The 17984-nt window shown below is 36.6% G+C and overlaps 1 protein-coding gene across 13 annotated transcripts in view; it reads right to left on the reverse strand.

The window, feature by feature from the left end:
- The window catches only part of sgip1a (SH3GL interacting endocytic adaptor 1a), a 98673-nt gene that overhangs the window by 29428 nt on the left and 51261 nt on the right, over positions 1 to 17984 (reverse strand). For 5 of the 13 annotated variants that reach the window (XM_038291674.1, XM_038291669.1, XM_038291679.1 and 2 more), the window contains exons 2-13: positions 17272 to 17335; positions 16976 to 17000; positions 16837 to 16857; positions 16394 to 16456; positions 15426 to 15489; positions 14818 to 14996; positions 12667 to 12675; positions 9978 to 9989; positions 7099 to 7120; positions 6924 to 7008; positions 3220 to 3305; positions 943 to 1023 (exon numbers count right to left, since the gene is read on the reverse strand). In XM_038291674.1, coding sequence (XP_038147602.1) covers positions 943 to 1023; positions 3220 to 3305; positions 6924 to 7008; positions 7099 to 7120; positions 9978 to 9989; positions 12667 to 12675; positions 14818 to 14996; positions 15426 to 15489; positions 16394 to 16456; positions 16837 to 16857; positions 16976 to 17000; positions 17272 to 17335 — 711 coding nt within the window. The remainder of the gene's footprint in view (positions 1 to 942; positions 1024 to 3219; positions 3306 to 6923; positions 7009 to 7098; positions 7121 to 9977; positions 9990 to 12666; positions 12676 to 14817; positions 14997 to 15425; positions 15490 to 16393; positions 16457 to 16836; positions 16858 to 16975; positions 17001 to 17271; positions 17336 to 17984) is intronic. The other 8 variants (XM_038291676.1, XM_038291675.1, XM_038291682.1 and 5 more) reach the window with 5 other exon arrangements.

Below are 17984 nucleotides of genomic sequence, written 5' to 3' on the forward strand. Positions count from 1 at the left end.
TAAAGAGTACATTTATATACATGTTTAAACCAGAATGATTTGACATTTAAATATGATTTCCCTACGATTTTAAGCTTCGTCTTTTATTTAATTTCTTTTATTTATCTTTTCCCCACTTTCCTTAAATGTTTCCTTGATGGGCCCTACAATTCCTTTTTAAACATTAATCTTTGTACTAAAATATTCTGTCATGATTTGTGGACATTAAGACATAAAGAGACGTGCCATCTCCTGGTCAGAACCTGTAATTCAGTGAAAGGGTGGAGTCAGAGTAAAAAACTATGCAAGAGGGGATAACTACAGTGGCTGGAAAATGGCTGCCATTTGACAGGGAAGTCATCTATGGTTGTGAAGTATCGCTGGTATTTCAATGTATTCAACTGCTGTCTGAAGCATCAACCAACCCTGTGATGTCATCGCTTGGAGTACTGCAACATGACAGCACCGTGGCAAAAAAACAATGCTAAATTTATACTTTCTAGAAATATATATATACATCTACTATTCTTGTGGATTAAGTTAGTTTGGTTAATAATTTAATTTCCACTTTAAGCTGAATGTCACACACCTGTCAATAAAACATCACTGTTGACAGGTAGACAACAAAACCATCCATCATGCGACACAGAACTTTAATATTCAGTAAACACCATGCCGAGTGCAAGGGTAGGGCAGCAATGGAGGGAAGGGTTGGTGCAAAACCAATACAGAACCTCTTTCTGTATGATAGACATGACACCCAAAAATAAAGGCTGATGAAATTAAACAGGAAACAAGCCTTTGTTTAGAGGGACATGGAGAGGATCATGGCCACACGGCTGTTTGATCAGGACTGTTTGCAGGGTCTGTTTGTTTAGTCAGATGATGAGGGAGCTCACGTGGTGAACTGGTATGTTTCTGCAGTCATTCAAGGCATACGGGGAGTGGAATAATGAAACTTACTTCCTGTGGGGAAGGACCTCGTTAAAGAGGATTCAGGCTCTGGGAGAGAAGTCCCCCACACATCGGGCTCAGAAAGAACCACTAAGTCCAGGAGGGGACACAGAAGGTCAAGTGAAGCAAATTAGTACCACATTAAAAGGTTTCCCATCCCTTTTAAATATATACTTTGTGGGAAACAATCAAAGGTCAGCTAGTAATGAAAGCCTTAAATACAGTAATTAAATCTGCTAACAGACAGGAAGTGTCAGGCAGCTGGGAGGAAAGAGACAAGTTGTCAAATATGAACAAACCACACAACAAAAAGGCTGAGTCATATACTGGAGCAGAGCATCATGTTCATGCCTGAAGGTTCATTTTTTTCTAGTGGTTGTATTTATAGTAGAAGAGGTCATCTTTACATGTGAATCAATGTAAAGGTATAGTTAAAAAATTTTGAATATTGTCAAACAGTTCAAGGTGAAGCTTATGATGCTCATAACTTACTGATCGTGTGAACCTAAAATGTACTTTCTCTAGAAATTAGATTGTTAACTGGATCCACAGAAAATGATTTTTTTCCCCATAAATATCTGGCTTTGGAAAAGTTTGTTCATCCTTATGCATGGGACTGAAAAAAATTTATCTGATTAATCGCGATTAATCGATTATTGAAATAATCCTCAAATTATTTAGTAATTGATTAATCGTTAAATGGAGTATAGAGACTTTACAACATGCGCTTAGCTGACAGAGCAACCAGTATCTGTCAATATGCTCCAGAACTCCTCAAGTGGAAAAGTTTAAGTTTCACCTGGTTTAATTTCAAAGTCTTCTTTAAGGAGCCTTTTGCTATCTGATTATTAATCAAAAAAATAATCGACAGATTAATAGATTTGCAAAACAATAGTTAACATGAATTACTTAATGTAGATTGGTACGAAGGATCTGAAGTATAATGGAAACATATGTCAGTCTGAACGTAGCATTTAGGTAATTAGGGTTGTATAGTTTGGTGTTTGTCATCTTCCTACTGATCATTATAGCTTCTCTATGGGGTTCAAGTCAGACCAGAGTCCTGGGCAATCAATCACTGTAACACCACTGTCATGGAAGCAGCTTTTAGTACCTTTGGCATGACAGGCAGGTGAATCTGAACGGCTATATTTACTGTGCACTCAGAGACAGAGTGGGCTAAATGCAGCAAATGACATTGCACCCTAAATCATCACTGACTGTGAAAACCTCACACTAGACTGCCGTCTTACTCCAGACTGTTTATTGTAAATTCCAAATGAAATCCAAACTTTACTTTCATCTGAAATTAGATAAGGACATTGGACCACGAGACAAGGATTGGCTCAGGTTCAATTTATAATTTTTGACTGTGCATTGTGACTTCAGCCTCAGTCCTCTAAACTATTACATTGATTGAGCTTAAAAATTCCCTCAAGGCTGAAATAAATTCAAGTTACAGTTGTTTTTAGAGATACTTTTCCTACAACACATTTTCCTTCCACTCAACTTTCTTTGAATACGCTTAAGTAAAGCACTCTGTTAGCAACCACCAATTTAGCACAACCTCTGATGGATTCCTTAGAGGAAGTCAGTGACTGTCTTCTGAAGACCTCTCCAGTCAGCAGCCTTCCCCATGATTGTGCAGCCTGCTGACCGAGACAGAGAGACCATTCAGATGCTTGGGAAACCTGTGCGGAGGTTTTGAATGAACAGACTGATCAGGGTATGAGGCCACAGGCATCCCCTATTCACTTATTTAAAATTATTCAATATATTTATTATGAAGCAAGATTGTCAAAACCTCAAGAGGCTTGAAGATTTAGCGAGACATGCCTAATGAACTTATATAATATACGGGTTCTACTTTCTAAAATGGGTAAAGAAAGACGTATGTGTATCATATCAACCTGCATTCACATATGCCTGCTATGTCTGCATCGCAAAACCCAACAAGGCTGAATGTGAGCAAGTGACGGCAGCACGTGCAAATTAACCAGGCTGCAACGTGATCATGAGCACATCTATAACTTTGGCCTCAAAAAAGAAACACTAAACTAAATCTAATACGGCACAGTCAGTCCAGAAGAAGAAGAATCAGTTTATAAATGAGAGGAAGGAGGAGAAAAAGGAAGTTAGAGCAAATGTGTTATGACAGGCAGGCAAGACTAAGCTGACAGCAAAAAGAGAGAAAGCAAGTGTTTTTTTCCCCAGAAAGCCTGTATGAATAAATCTAGAGAAAAAAAAGAGAGAGGATTAAAAAAATGGAAGAGAGAGAACAGGTACCTTCGGTTTTCTCTTCTCCGAAGGCTGTTTCCAAAGGAGGCCCAAATAAGGCTGTGGTGTCTTCAGAGGCTGCTGTCTGCTGAGAGCTGCAGCAGAAGAAGGGGGCAAGTTGGACAAGGAAACTAATCTAACATTAAAATTAGGGAATAAAAAAAAAATAAGGGTAAAACATTGCCTCTCTTCAACTCATCTAAATGAACCAAATATCTAATATACTATTTAGAATAGAACAATAGAAAATCCCTTTATTGTCCCACGATGGCGAAGTAGTGTATATTAATATAATGCTATAATGATTTTGATACTAAAAATATTTTTCTTTCATTATTTTACTAATTTTTCAATTTTAAAAACAGGAAGGTACTTAAAGAACGTATTTGCTGCACAAAATTAATGCACACAGAGACAAAAAATTTACTTGAATTGTAATATTCAAATCGGGTTCATCTAAAATGCATATAGTTTTTGTGTGTTTGAAATAAATTCTTAAAACATAAATTAAAAATGAATTTATCGTCCATTTATCTGTAACGTTTGGTTTTACATTTTCTTAAATTCTTTCAAAAGAAAAGGCAAAAACTCCTGTCATTTAGCTGCAGAACAGCTGTTCATTTTAGTTAAGGGTTCGTCAGTGTGATTCATGGTAACATTGATGAATTAAAGGGTGTAATCTAGGACTCCAAAATCTAGCCTGTCAGCAATTTGTTCAAGGCATTGATTTGTGTGGGAAAAATGACTTCCTTTAGCTCAAGTTTTGCACACTTTGCCAATGTACTCCATATTTTAGAAAAGGAGAGCCACTTTACGATAACAAATGTTATCTTTAAATTGAATAAATGCTCTGTTTCATGCATCAAGACAGCATACACGGTAGATATTAAAGATAGAGGTTATGCATGGAGAAATGAATGCTTGAAGTAGCTGCTGCACACATCTGCGCTCTCTCAGCATTAGAGAAGAATAACCAAGTAGAAAACAAACAGCAACAACAGGAATATTTCTTTAAGCAGAGTCATTTGGGGATACAGGGAATAATCTCTGCCTCTGTGTGCAGAGAGCGAAGGGGCCATGTGACTCATCTGACTCAACAAATAAAAAATAAAGCAACCGGACAACAAAAACACTGACATTCACGCAAACCACTAGAGCCCATGCAGCATGACTGGCCTACACAGCACTCCCCATTTACACGACTGTTTTTATATATTAATACAACAGCAATGTTTGATTTCCCTCTATGCATGTTTACTGTGGTGCACACAAAAGCTAATAAAGGGAAATACAATTTTGCGTAGAAAATATTCAATATTCCTTCAAGGTGGAAAAAGTGGGGCAGCCTTATAATGAGCTCTTTTCTGTTAGACGAGCAAAGAGTTAAATGGAGAACGATGTCCCATTTTCCAGCTCCACTGTGGCGCTTTACTTAGTGAGGCATTGACTTAGTGAAAAATTATCTGTAGACATCATGGTACGCTCTTATGCTCATGTTCAGGATGTGGACGGATATGCTGACAGTTAAAGTGTAATTAGGAATGTCTGTTTTTAGCAGTATTAGTTGATCTACAAGGTGATGCGTACATTAATCCCAGTTTATTTACCCATGACAGAATGTAACATGCTTTGATGCAATGCAAAAACTCAAAAAGCCCCAAATACATGATGTAGTTAACAATATTTGATGTTTGTAAAATAAAAGTAGAACATTTTTCTTAAGGTATAGAGGAGGATCTTTTATTTTCGGGTGGATCATCTCAATAAGTGGTCCTCCTAATTGTCAATCATTCTGGGAATATGTTCACGTTAGTCTCGTTGGCTATGCGCACTTTCACGCGTAGATCTGTATTGAGTTACGGTCAGTGATGGGACTAACGGCGTTGAAAGTAACAAGGTAACAAGGTAACGGTGTTACTAACGCCGTTACCTTGTTTTAGTAACGAGTAATCTAACTAATTACTTTGACTGTAACTATAACGCAGTTACCATTGCAGACAACCTGTTACTGCGCATTACTCAGGTCGCACAATGAACCTTTTTTTCAAGATAGGACTCGTGCGCGCCTTGTCATGAGAGAGGGGAGGATGAGATTGGCTGATGTATAGTGAGATTCCGTCTGTCAGTTGGGTAGGTGGGTGTTTCTGCTGGTGGGTGTTAACGTACAGCACACACAGAGAGATGGAGAGTGAGGAGGACTCCAGCAGCAAAAAAGCGTTTTCCACATGGAAATACCGGTGTTACGTCAAGCTGAGTTTCCCCATCACATACAGTTTCCCCTGCATCTCCGCACAGCGCAGGCAGCACGATTCACCGCGCAAGCGACAGGAAACGCGTATGCTCGCTAAAGGCGCGCAACAGTCGCCCTGTGCTTGCGCCACAGGAGAACTATGGAGATCGTGAACAATCAAATGATAGCCTATGTGGAGAAAGGGAGAAATCTGGATGGATGGATGGATGGATGGATGGATGGATGGATGGATGGATGGATGGATGGATGGATGGATGCTCTGCCTTTTCAACCTACTGTATTTTTTATGTTAAACATTATTTGATGGCCTTTGTGGCACGGATGGAGATCCATATTTTATGTCACACACAGAGTATACATCTATATAGATAGATGGATAGATAGATGTTGCAGTATCTATAACAACCCAAACACACAGGATTTCAGAATTAGACACCCCCAGTTATCAATTTCATACACTCACCAGATCTGAACGCCCTGTTAAAAAACTTCACATGGCTTTCCCCCCTGATGTCATTTACGTTGAGTTGCAATAAATGCAAAACTCTCTGCAGTTTCTTGTCTTTGTCGTCCACTCTATTCAGCTGGCTTTAGAAACACGCGGCGAGAAGGTGGGGGCTGGGTGGTGAGGGTTACGGAGGCGAGAAACGCAAAAGTAACGCAATAGTTACTTTTACTAGTAACTAGTTACTTTTATTGTGGAGTAACTCAGTTAGTAACAGTTACTTTTTGGGAGAAGTAACTAGTAACTATAACTAATTACTTTTTCCAAAGTAACGTGCCCAACACTGGTTACGGTTTCAGACAGTCACTGAAGCCTTCCTTTCTCACAACGGTTCTTTTAAAATGGCTGAAGGTCGTAAGACAAAAATGTGTCAGGTTCTCAATATGTGTACTTGTGCGTACTCATGTGCTTCCAATTCACAAGAACAGCAGACCAAGAACGTACAAAGTCCTCAGATGTTGTTCTTGCCCTTCCCTATTTATAAATACATACATACATTTTGAGTTGCTGCAATGAAATTTCGGCAAAATGGAATAGCCTGCCGCATTATTTGTACACTGTAATTTTTGGGGTGTCTTTGAATTAAGCCCTTTGTAGGTTGATAATTCTCATTTCCATCAAATGATGTGGTATCCTTTTGTTCCTAACAAATCACCCAGTCCATATCAGTAGAAATAAACAGCATTATTTTTTGCCCCATTGAGATCTGATGTTTTTTCAAAGTGTTCCTAATTTTTTTGACAGTGTATATCATTATGTTCACTAAAGTCTGCAGTTGTGCAACAAAACACTAGCATATAAAAGCTGCTATATGGGAATATAGTTAAATATCATCTATAATTATATGCTTAAAAAAAGGCTTTAAGTGAACCGTTTTCTATTGCATAATCAATGATAAGAACATTTCAAATCAATACCAGTTTTTTACAATGAAAAGGTAAAAAGCGAGCAGCATACCTGGGTGGTTGTGGGGCTGGAGTGTGTGTGGGGGGCACTGTGGGGGCAGCAGGAGCGCCACGCCTCGGTCTGGCAATTTCCTCACCTGGGAGAAAGAAGAAAATAAAATTATTAATGATTATTTAACATTAGAGCTACATTAATTGCTCTGAAGGGCAGGGAGAGTGTGACTTACTCGATGTGTTCCTTTTCAAACCCTGTCATGACAGAAAAGAGAAGAAAAGTTTAAAAATCCTAAGATTCAAAAAGTAACAGAAACTTTATCATATTTTCCCAGCGTATAAAAGCAGCAAATAAATGTAAACATTGATAACGGGCAGATAACGTTTTAAAAATATGATTGATTGTTCTCCAGCCTTTAATGACGTACAATCTCTAGCTTTTATATTAAACTAAGGGTTTATAACTTCTTATCAGGATAAAGATCTGCCATAAAAAAATTTTTTTTTTTTTGCAGAAGCATAATAAAACTCAGAAGAACTTTACTAAAGTCAGCTCTTAATTTCGGAACATTTAGGGAGGAACAAAAATCCAAAGAAATCACAAATGACAAATTTTTAGCAGCAGATGAAGAGACTCATTTCTCTTCACTGCCTCGTAGGCCCGATAAGGGTCTAAGTTTCTGTTGCCACCAAAGATAAAAACTGTTCTCAAAGTCCACCACAAGAAAACTAGAGCAGTCTACCAACATATAAATTGGATGTTTAGGAAGCATGCCAAAGAAAGTAAATATCCCTTCAAGTAGAGTGGAAGGACACTGAAATCATAGAGTGAGGTCTAAGAGTGGAGATTGTTAAACAGAACTTGAGTTTTAACTGGAACTTACAGCAACAGACACCACAGATACACCTGATCAATAGTCTAGTTGTTAAAAAAAAAAGGTGGATTTTTTTTTTTTTTTGGAAGCATACATAGCCTAATTAATATAGTCTATTAACCAAAAGCACTATGTATGATATGGTTGTTACATGTCAGGTAGGTCAGTCTTTGACCTTGACCAAGACACCTTACAGTAGAACTGCAGTCAGTCCCTGGACTGGCATGGCTATCACTGCCCCTACATAAGTAGGGACAAATGCAGAGGACAAATTTCCCACTTCATAGTCATGGTAGGCCAGTTCTTTGATTTTATTTGTTTTTCTCAGGCTACACATAAGCCCACAGCCCTCCAAACGTCGAAAAGGCAATATTATTGCCATTACAGTTAATATCTAGTAGAAATCAGAATCAGATATACTTTAATAATCCCAGAGGGAAATTACTTTTGTTACACATTTTTGTTACACATTGTGTAATAAAATGTCACAGGGGATGGTGTGGGAGGATGGTCATTTAAGAAGGTTTTTAAGAGTTTTTTAAGTAGGGGGATGCCATTCCCCCTCATCCTCCATCAACTCAAGTACTGCACCTGATGATAAAAAGTAAAAAAAAAAAAAAACAATCCACTCAAATTTGTTTTCCAAGTTTAAAGACATTTCGCTTCCCATCCAGGAAGCTTTTTCAATTCAAAATGTCAGAGTTAGCGTTGACTTCCATGCTTTATAAAGCGGACCAACAAAGCCTTGTTAGAAAACATGCATTTTCAAAATCTTTTGGAATGACTATGACCTGGATGACTGGGAATATCCATCAGCACCTATTGATAAAGAAAAAAAAGCTTCTGTTGCCCACTGTTACTGTAGGTACAGCTGAGGATATACTGTATGATGATATGAGCCTGTTTCTCTTCCAAAGATCATGGCAGCTTTGACACAGCACCACATTTTAACTAATTTTAGGATCCTCCAGACATAAAATCAACCTCAGCAATGTCCATTTGAAAACCTGCGGGTTGAGCTAAGGAGCACTTTCAAAAAGAAACTGTAAAACAACGTAGAGATGGAGTGATTAGAAGAAATAATAATTCTCAACCACTTCCAATAAGAAAACACACCCAATTTAAAATAGAAAATTTTCTGAATGTTTTAGTTTAGGAGTAAGTTACTAAATTTTAAAAATCTATTCATTTGAAGACTTTCTAAACTGTTATTTTAGCATCGTAATTGAGCAAATTATTCGTTTCTAAATTATTACCATTGACTCTACAAAACATGCAAAAAGTCATTCTTTTCTTAAAATAAGTGCATTTTTTTCTTGAATTGAGGAGGTAAGTGAGACACTTTGCTAATGGAACAAGAACATTTAAATTTAAAATAAGAAACAATAATTGAATTGTTTTATTTCAAATGCATGTTATCCGATTATCTTATTTTAAGAGTAAAAATACTCATTCCTTTGGCAGATCATCTTATTTATCTTCTCAAATTAAGGGTACATACACTTAATCTTAGCCATTTTTACATCGTTTTTGCAGTGTAGTGTGATGAGTATGGCTTTTTATGTGCCTCTATTAATTTTTACTTCCATTAGAAACAAAAGACAAAAAACAAGAATTGTATTATTTTCATGTAACTGGAAAATTGTAATTTGATAGGCTCTCTTGTCTCCGCTGTAGCCAGAACTCATAACAATTGTTAATCTTTAAAGCTTTTAAAAGTCTAAGCAATATGCTTTTTGAGGTGTGTGCAATGCATCAATGTGACAGTGAACAAAGTGTAACACTGTGGTAATATTGGTGTAAAAGGAGTCTTAAATAAGGCGGCCTGAGTGCCCACTCAGACGTTACAGTTTGTCCTGCTGTGATGCTAACAGTGGTATGAATTCATTGTGGTGGAGGGAACCGCCAGCATTAAAAAGGAAGTTAGAGGAGAGCTGGAAAAGAGGGGATGAGACACGAGCAGATGAAGCGACACGATGGGAAGAGACTAGTGTGAGACATCAAAGGGCCAGCTGTCTAAAGTACAAATTATAACCGAGTAAACTGAAAATAAAACATCTTTTTCTTCAAGGCGGAAAACCAAAACCACCATCAGACTAGAGATAGAAAGCAGCAGGATTTATTTTTTTGAAATGCTTACATTTATTTTCATCAGAAAAATGTCAACTCCTGTTCAAGGATAAAGGAAGCCTTAGATCTAGTCTGACCTCAGTAAGACAGATGAAAAGGACACTTACCGGGCTACGTCTCTGTGACCAGCATAAAGGAAGAGAGAAGAGATACCTGATCAGAAAGTGACAAATCAGTGAAAAAGAAAGCATATGCACATAAGAAGACTGTTTGGCCTGGCTGATCATCATGTTAAAAAAATTATATTTCTCTTTTATTTATTGAAATACACCTTTAAGCATTTTTATAGAGGTTGATTTACTGAAACCAATTTGTGTGCCTATGTTTGGAGCTTTGGTAGCGAGATAAAAATGGATAAGATCTTGTAGAGCTGCATCATTAATTAACTATTTCTTCTAACCCTTCATGCATTTCCTGATCAGCTGTTAAAACAGAGACTCCTCCAGCCAATCCCTGCCATGTTCCTTTTTTTTGCATGTATCTTTCCATATTGCCCCTTTGCACACTTGAATTTCCAGTGAAATCACTCCATCAGCCTACATCTTATCCACCTCAGAGTAACCATCTCTCCCTCCATCCCCTCACTCTTTAGCTTGCCCCAGTTGTGCAGTGAGCCATCAGTGATTAAAGTGATGTAACAGAGGGTGGGACCTGCTGGTGGTAGGAATTCATTTAATTGGATACGGCCATGAAGGACAGAGATCAGTGAAGGCTGAGCTAGCCAATAGCTGTAGCTCTACTGAATATAAACAGGAAAACCATCAGAGCTGTAGAAGCTGTATGAGCCAAAAATCATTTTAGTGGACATACTACATAATACTACATTTTCAATTTTCTTTATTATCAGTTCAGTATTGAATTTTGATATATATAATATTTTGTAAAAGTGTCATTTAAACTCAGGAGAGATGAATTTAAAGAAGACAAACTATTTCAGAGAATTAAATGCAAAACACTGCAATTATGTAGCCTGGGTGCCATTCCGAACTTAGTCCCGCCCACAAAGTTTGAGGTCGGGAAGTTTCGGTCTGGCTCTGCTCCATAGTAGCGCGAGTATGATCGCCCACCCACTGGCGATCCAATCAAATTGTCAGGGCGGGCTTTATACGATGATGGACAGATGATCAACAGTAACCTAATCACCCACGTGACCAATGCGCGCTTGGGTGACAACAACAATGGCTTCCGCTGGAGAGTTTAGGTGAGTAGATTCTGCTATTAGGTCTGTTCTAGAAGATATCGACAGCAAATTAATTTTAAAAGAGGAACAGAGAAACGCGATCAAGTCTCATCTTCTTAATATAGGCGTGCAACTGCACGCTTTGATTTTTGTTGACAACAACTATGCCTCGCTTAACATACGTCACGCACTCCATTGCTCTTATTGGTTGTAGGTCTATCCAATTGAGTGCAGAGGCATTTTTTTTCCTGGTTCGTTCGAGACACGCCCCATAATCACAGCTCTATGGAGCAGTATCAGACTCATATTCTGACTAGAATTGAGTCGGACTACGTCAGGCTAGCAATTATGGTAAATACGGTCAAATTTTAATAAAAAATAATAAAAAATAAATGTTTTCTAAAGAATAAATGGGAATACAAACATATATTAAATGAATAAAATAAAGAATTACAGAGATGACGTAAACTGCATATTTATTTGGTTGTCATCACCTACTGAATCTGAATAATCGTTGGTGAATCCCATCTGGGAAAGCATGTCACCTGGTGTGAGTAAAGTGATTATATAAAATCTCCCTGTAATGTCTCAGCATTATGTATACATGTGTATTGTAACCTATGTAATGTTTCCTTTTTATGCATAATTTTGATTTTTTTTTGTTCAGTTTTCTTAAACTGACGTTTCTTTGCAGAAATGTTTCATTTAAATTTCACATGGTGGGAATTTAACAGCATCCAGCATCTTGTCTTGGTAAGATCTGCCTTCTATAAAATACAAAAAATTCCCTATACTGAAGACAAGAGCCCACCGCTCTCTTCAGGTGACCATAAAGCTTTGTTTTTGGGCCGTGACAAAGTCTTAAAATGCACATTCTTCTGCTGCACACTTTTGTTCAGTTAAAAGCAATGTAAATAAATAAATAAATAAATAAAAAACTGCACCATATTTAACCTTCTGGAAAAACACTGAAGGTTTTGACTCCAAGCTTATTCATATTTGGAACCTATTCATAATTGTCAACATCTGGTCAAAAAAACTAAGCTCCATCTGGAAAAAAAGTAACCCACAAACGATGTCAAGATGTTTCACTGTGGATGTGGTGTTCCTTTCTTGACTGATAAGTCTGGACAATAAATATAATTCTATTTTTTATTCCCCCCTCTGGGAAATATGGCTGTAATACAAGGATTTAGATTAGCAAATATATTTTGGGTTGATTAAATTCACTATAAAAGATTCACTAAAAAGATTATGGAAACTTTTGTGATTGTATCACTTTAAAAAACATGTTTTAATTTTTTTGTTGCAAAGTAAAGGAAATATTTACAATTTAAAAAATATTTTGAAATTATGTCTTAATTTTGTGGATGCACTTTGTACACATTGTGTATTTACTTAATCTGCTTTAGATTAAAGTAGACAACAGGCTTCATTGCTCATTAGTGCTGATCATTATGAGTTACTGGTTTAATAATTTTTTCCCAAATTCAGGTCACCAATTAGCAACAGCACAAACTTAAATCGTGTTTTACGTAGGAAGTACTTTAAGAGGTTAGAGAGCACAAAGTTAAGAAAGGCCCAAAAATAAAAACAGATAAAAAGCAGAGTCTTACCGGACTCCTCTACAGTAGTTAGGGTCATTTAAGGCAGCAAAGCAAAAATAATCAAAGGAAGAGAAAAAGTTAACAAAATGTTAGAAGGTGGTGGGGGGGGCATTATACTGACACAGCAAAGCAGACAGGAAGTTATTGCCGTTTCATTGCATTCATTAACACCCATTTGGAGTCGACTTTGAATAGGACAGCGGAAAATTTGTGTGAAATCAGCATTTAACCTGCATCATTATTGCTTCATTACAAACACATCCAGTTCTCCAATAGCAGGGCTTCCTCCATTCAATTAAATATTCTCAAATAGTCTAAGGAATAGCTTTGTAGTGCACTTATTGGGTGTATCTCACACTGCTATTAATTTATGAGGTCTATTCGAGAGAATCTGACTTTTGCTAGTTTAAAAAATGGCTACAATGCTCTTTGATAGTTAGTTATTCAAAACATGCAAATAGTAAGACTAAACTTGGCCGCTCATGATGCATATTAATGACTGACACACTGATTTTGCTTAAAGATCATAGGCTGTAATAAAAAAAAAGATGCAAAATAATTTCATGGCAACAAAAGCTTGTCTGAAAATTTCTGTCCACAGCTTCCCTCAAGGAAATATTTAAAAAGTTTATCGAAAACCTTGAATCTGTCAAGTTGTTTTTTTTTCCCTCCCAAGGCCTCCATACATGAACTTAACCATTAAAAGCATAAAACCTTCACACCTGATAAGGTCGACAAAGGCAGTGGGTGAGACCAGTGAAGCTTGATTCAATTATTGAGGACAGAAGATCAAATGACCTCAAGTAATATCCCTGTATACCGAACTGAAACACAAGTTCATTGTGCCCACTTTCCTATCTGAATAATTTAAAGCAGACACCTAAGCAAACTGTCCTTACTGGGGAAAGGCAGGATCTAAGGCTAACGGTCCAATAGGCATAAAAAAAGCTTACAGCTACATGAGGAACCCCGATGCAGACAAGACTTATCATTGATCCACTTGGATCAATAGCAGTTCTGATTAGGAGAACTCGTTTTAAACTAACACTCAAAACATGTCAATTAATAACAGAAGTCTTACAATAAGTAAATATGCATTTCAAGATTCTTGACAATTCTTTCTTTTTTTTAAGGCTTTCAGTTCAGGTCAGTAATCAGTTAAATTCAATTCCGTTAATTGACACTACAGACCATGCACACATGCTGGATCCTCCGATATATTACAGTATGGCAATAATCATGCAGATGCAAATGGATTATTATGAATGTAAAATAAAACAGGGATGTTTAGTTTAAAAATATGTTAATGTTAAGCAGATGGCTCTTAGGAGATCATGATGCGTCGATCGAAAAGAAGAGAAAATTACATCTACAAACACCCAGATCTAAATTATATAGTTATATAGATTAAAATCACCATGGAGGATAGATTTGAAGCATTTATTTCCCTTAATGTCAATGTTTTCTTAAAAACATAAAAAAGATATTAAATGCTTAGATATGGTCTAAAAAAAAGTTATAGGAAAGCCCAATGACTTAACAGTGGTCCATTAGATCGTCACTGGGATCCTCTACAGCCTTGAGAGGTGGTTTGACAAAAACTTGCTGCTCACAGGGAGCTGTTGTCATTTTAATATTAATAAAGAGTTAAGTAGAAGAAAAAGGTTTGGTTGAAACCTTCGCACAGGATACCCCGTGTTTAAGGGGACTCTGAATAAATCCACTGTCAGCATTTTAGGGCAGATTCACAAACTGTTGACTGGTGCTGGTCACCGCAGATATAAAGCTGGGCGCCATTTTTTATTTATTTTTTTTACTTCCCTTTTTAGGTCAAACAAAATACATTTTTTTCTCTCTTAGAGTTTCAATTCAAAAACATTACTGTTGATCTAATGAACACAGATAATATATGTATAACATCTTTAAGGATTTCTGAATGAAATCAATCCTCTGATTAAATGCACTGAGAATCATGCAAACATCTCAGCAGGAAAAAAAAAGCAACTTCCAGAGCCACAAGATAAAGATTGGATTAGATTGAAGAAAAAAGAAAAAAGCAGATATGAGCTGAACATACACGTGACAATGACCTAAACATCATGAACCAAGTCTGCTAACGAAGGTCAGCAGAAGGAGGACACAGCCGTCAGGCTTACTCACCATAGGAGATGGGGACAGGGCGATGTTGCCTATGGAGGCTTTGAGCTCATCCACCGAGGGAGCCGCTATGACGCAATCAGCTGGCAGCGGTTTGATTTTGATTTTAAATTTCTTATTGTGGTCCTCCTCCTCCTCAGACTCATCAGAGGAGAAGAAGTGGGGCTTTTTTGTAGGTGAGGGTACAAAGTCAAGGAAAACGTCCCACTGCATAAATTTAACTGACCTTCAATCCTTTAATAGCATCTAATTTCAGGTGAAACTTTGTAGGCAAAAATTTTTTTTAGGAGAAATGAAAGATTTCAAATACCTAATGCAATGTCTGCTCTTAATAAAAATTTTTACCGGTTGTGGGTTAAACAACAACCTTTCTTTTATTCACTTTGTCGATGTCCAACTTAAAACCAATCGCTCCACTCCACAGTTTGAGTAGCATGAAGCTCATTCAACATTCAGTGTTCTGACTCATTGTTTTGACATTGTGATAAACTACCTCTAAGCGGTCTAAACAAAGTCATACTTAAACCACATTAGGAGAATATTTAAATAGATAACAGCTGATCCATTTGAAAGCATCCTGTAATTCACTACTGTTGCTGTTTTTAGGATATGTCCTTCTTCAGACTCATCTTCAGGTCTGATACTGTAGCCTTCATCATCCACCTCTGGAGAGTTCTGAAACACATCGACTGGAAATTAGTCCAAACCGTCAAACATGAGCACAGGTGGAACGAGGGAACGCTAACCATGCTTATTGTAGCAGCGCTATTATATAGAGGGTTCTCCAACTGTAATAAAAGCTTTACATTAAAGCATAATTGGAAACTAACTAAATAAAATGTATTATTGACTAATGCTACTTTGAAAATACAGTAAGCAGAGGCCAGTTAATGTAGGCTGATAGCAAGGAGCATCTCAACCATCTCCTCTACTGTTTTACAGAGAGAGCAAAATATAATTCGTCTGTAAATATTTCTTTTTGTCAAAAAGATAAACAGCCAAAAGTTGAAAACTGAAGGTGTTATAAGAAGACCCTTGTTTATAATACACAACCAGGAATCCTGAAAGTTCTTGCTGTTATTTTTGGTTTGCATGTTTAGCTTTGATTTTCCTGTGTGAATGAACAATTAAATAGCTAATTTTAATAGCTAATATCATAAAATATGTTGGGCAATAGGCTATTACTATACGTCATAGTAAATTTAAAGAGTCCTTGTGCTAAAATGTGTCTTAGAGCCATGGTTTAATAATAAAAAACAGACATTATAGAAAACAAAACTGTCATAATCAATATCTTTTAGTAGTATTATGAAAAATAGCTGCTTTTCTGTTTCAAATAAAACTCATTAAATCATCCTTTATGTTTTGTTTTTATATTAACATTTGTTTAAACACACTCCAATGGATATAAATATTAGTTTGTTTCAGTAAAAACTGGTGCATTAATCTAAAATTGGCTTTACCAAGCTATAATGAAGAAAGCTCTATATTTTAACTCTTAAGGATGCTAATGCTTAGTTAAGCTGGTGCAGAGAAAGCATAAAAAAAAAAGCCACTTAAAACAATTAACTGTACTTACATATCTTTCCCAGTCGATATCGCCGTAGAAGCCATTCGGGGCTCCGTTTGTCTTCTTCTGAGACTGAGAAGACAGAAGCTGTTTGATTAAAATCCCTGCAGACACTAAAGAAAGTAAGTTATGCAAGAATGTCCTACATCTATCCAGACTACAACTTAGCAGCATGCTTTAACTGTTCTGTAGATAGATAGATAGATAGATAGATAGATAGATAGATAGATAGATAGATAGATAGATAGATAGATAGATAGATAGATAGATAGATAGATAGATAGATAGATAGATAGATAGATAGATAGATAGATAGATAGATAGATAGATAGATAGATAGATAGATAGATAGATAGATAGATAGATAGATAGATAGATAGATATTTCTGACACTAATTCTATGCTTACACAGTGCTACACTACTGTCTAAGTCTAAAACCTAAGTTCAGTACCGATTCACCCTCTGGGGGTTCCTGGTGAGCAAAAAGAACACATAAAGCAAATGATAGATACCGTTTTCACCAGATTCAGTAAATCTTGTATAAAAATATTGATTTATTAATCAATGAGAAGCTTTTTGCTGATACTTACACCACTTTCCCTGTCTGGAGACCCTCTGTGAAACATTAAGGAAGAAAAAAAGGGAAAAATTAAAGGTTCCTTGCTCTAAAATCTACTTATTAGTTAATTTATTTTAAAAAAAGGTAAAATTAGCTTTCAAGGTATGATTAAAAGACTTTTAATATGATTCAACTTAATGAAAAACATTACAAACCATTCATCAGCTAAATTTATGTATCTAATCAAAGATCATATTTAACATCAAGTTTCATCCTTCCATCTTTGAAAAAGGATGAGAAGCATCAGGAAGCAAAAACTGCACTTACGTTGAGTCGTTGTCCTTCTCTTTCTTTCGTATCCCAAAAGCCTTCCTGGTGCGTTTTTTCAATCCTGAAAAAAATCAAAAAGAGAAACCAAAGGGATGAATAAAGGGGTAACTCCAGTGGGGGGATTAAAGGGTAGCTTGGAGCAGCCGCGCGTCATGTGGATTAAAGGTAAGATGTATTGTTTATTGACTGGCCTCATCACTGGGAAGAGAAAACTGTTGAAACTACAAATACATTCAGGGTCATTAGATATTGAATGACAGCCTTGTAATCATCAAGGAAACCTTTTAGGCAATTGCTATGGAAAATTAATCAGGATTGTGAAAATCAATAACCCAGCAATTCACTTGGGACAGTATATTTGGAGAAAACTACCAAAGGTCAGACAGTTTAATACATTACGATCAAAGCACGACTCAAAATACAATAGCTAATATATTCAAAGAAGAATTCTTCATAAAGTGAAGCAAATTATGGAGAACAGTGATTATCCTCTTCATCAGACTAATGAAAAAAGAACAGTCTTCAATAAGAGGCTTCTCCAGGTCAGGTGTAAGACAGACCTCTAAAGAAGATCCTTCCTGCCTACAGCTACCGACACGTATAACACCTGTTTAAGAAATAATCTATGAGTTACTGCAACATTTATTTTCCCTTGGTATTAATAAAGCGTGTTTAAATTTGAATCAAATTGAATATTAAATAACGGTAAT

This window comes from Cyprinodon tularosa, unplaced genomic scaffold (assembly GCF_016077235.1).
Source record: "Cyprinodon tularosa strain WSP-4 unplaced genomic scaffold, ASM1607723v1 ctg30, whole genome shotgun sequence".
Classification (NCBI taxonomy): Eukaryota; Metazoa; Chordata; class Actinopteri; order Cyprinodontiformes; family Cyprinodontidae; genus Cyprinodon; species Cyprinodon tularosa.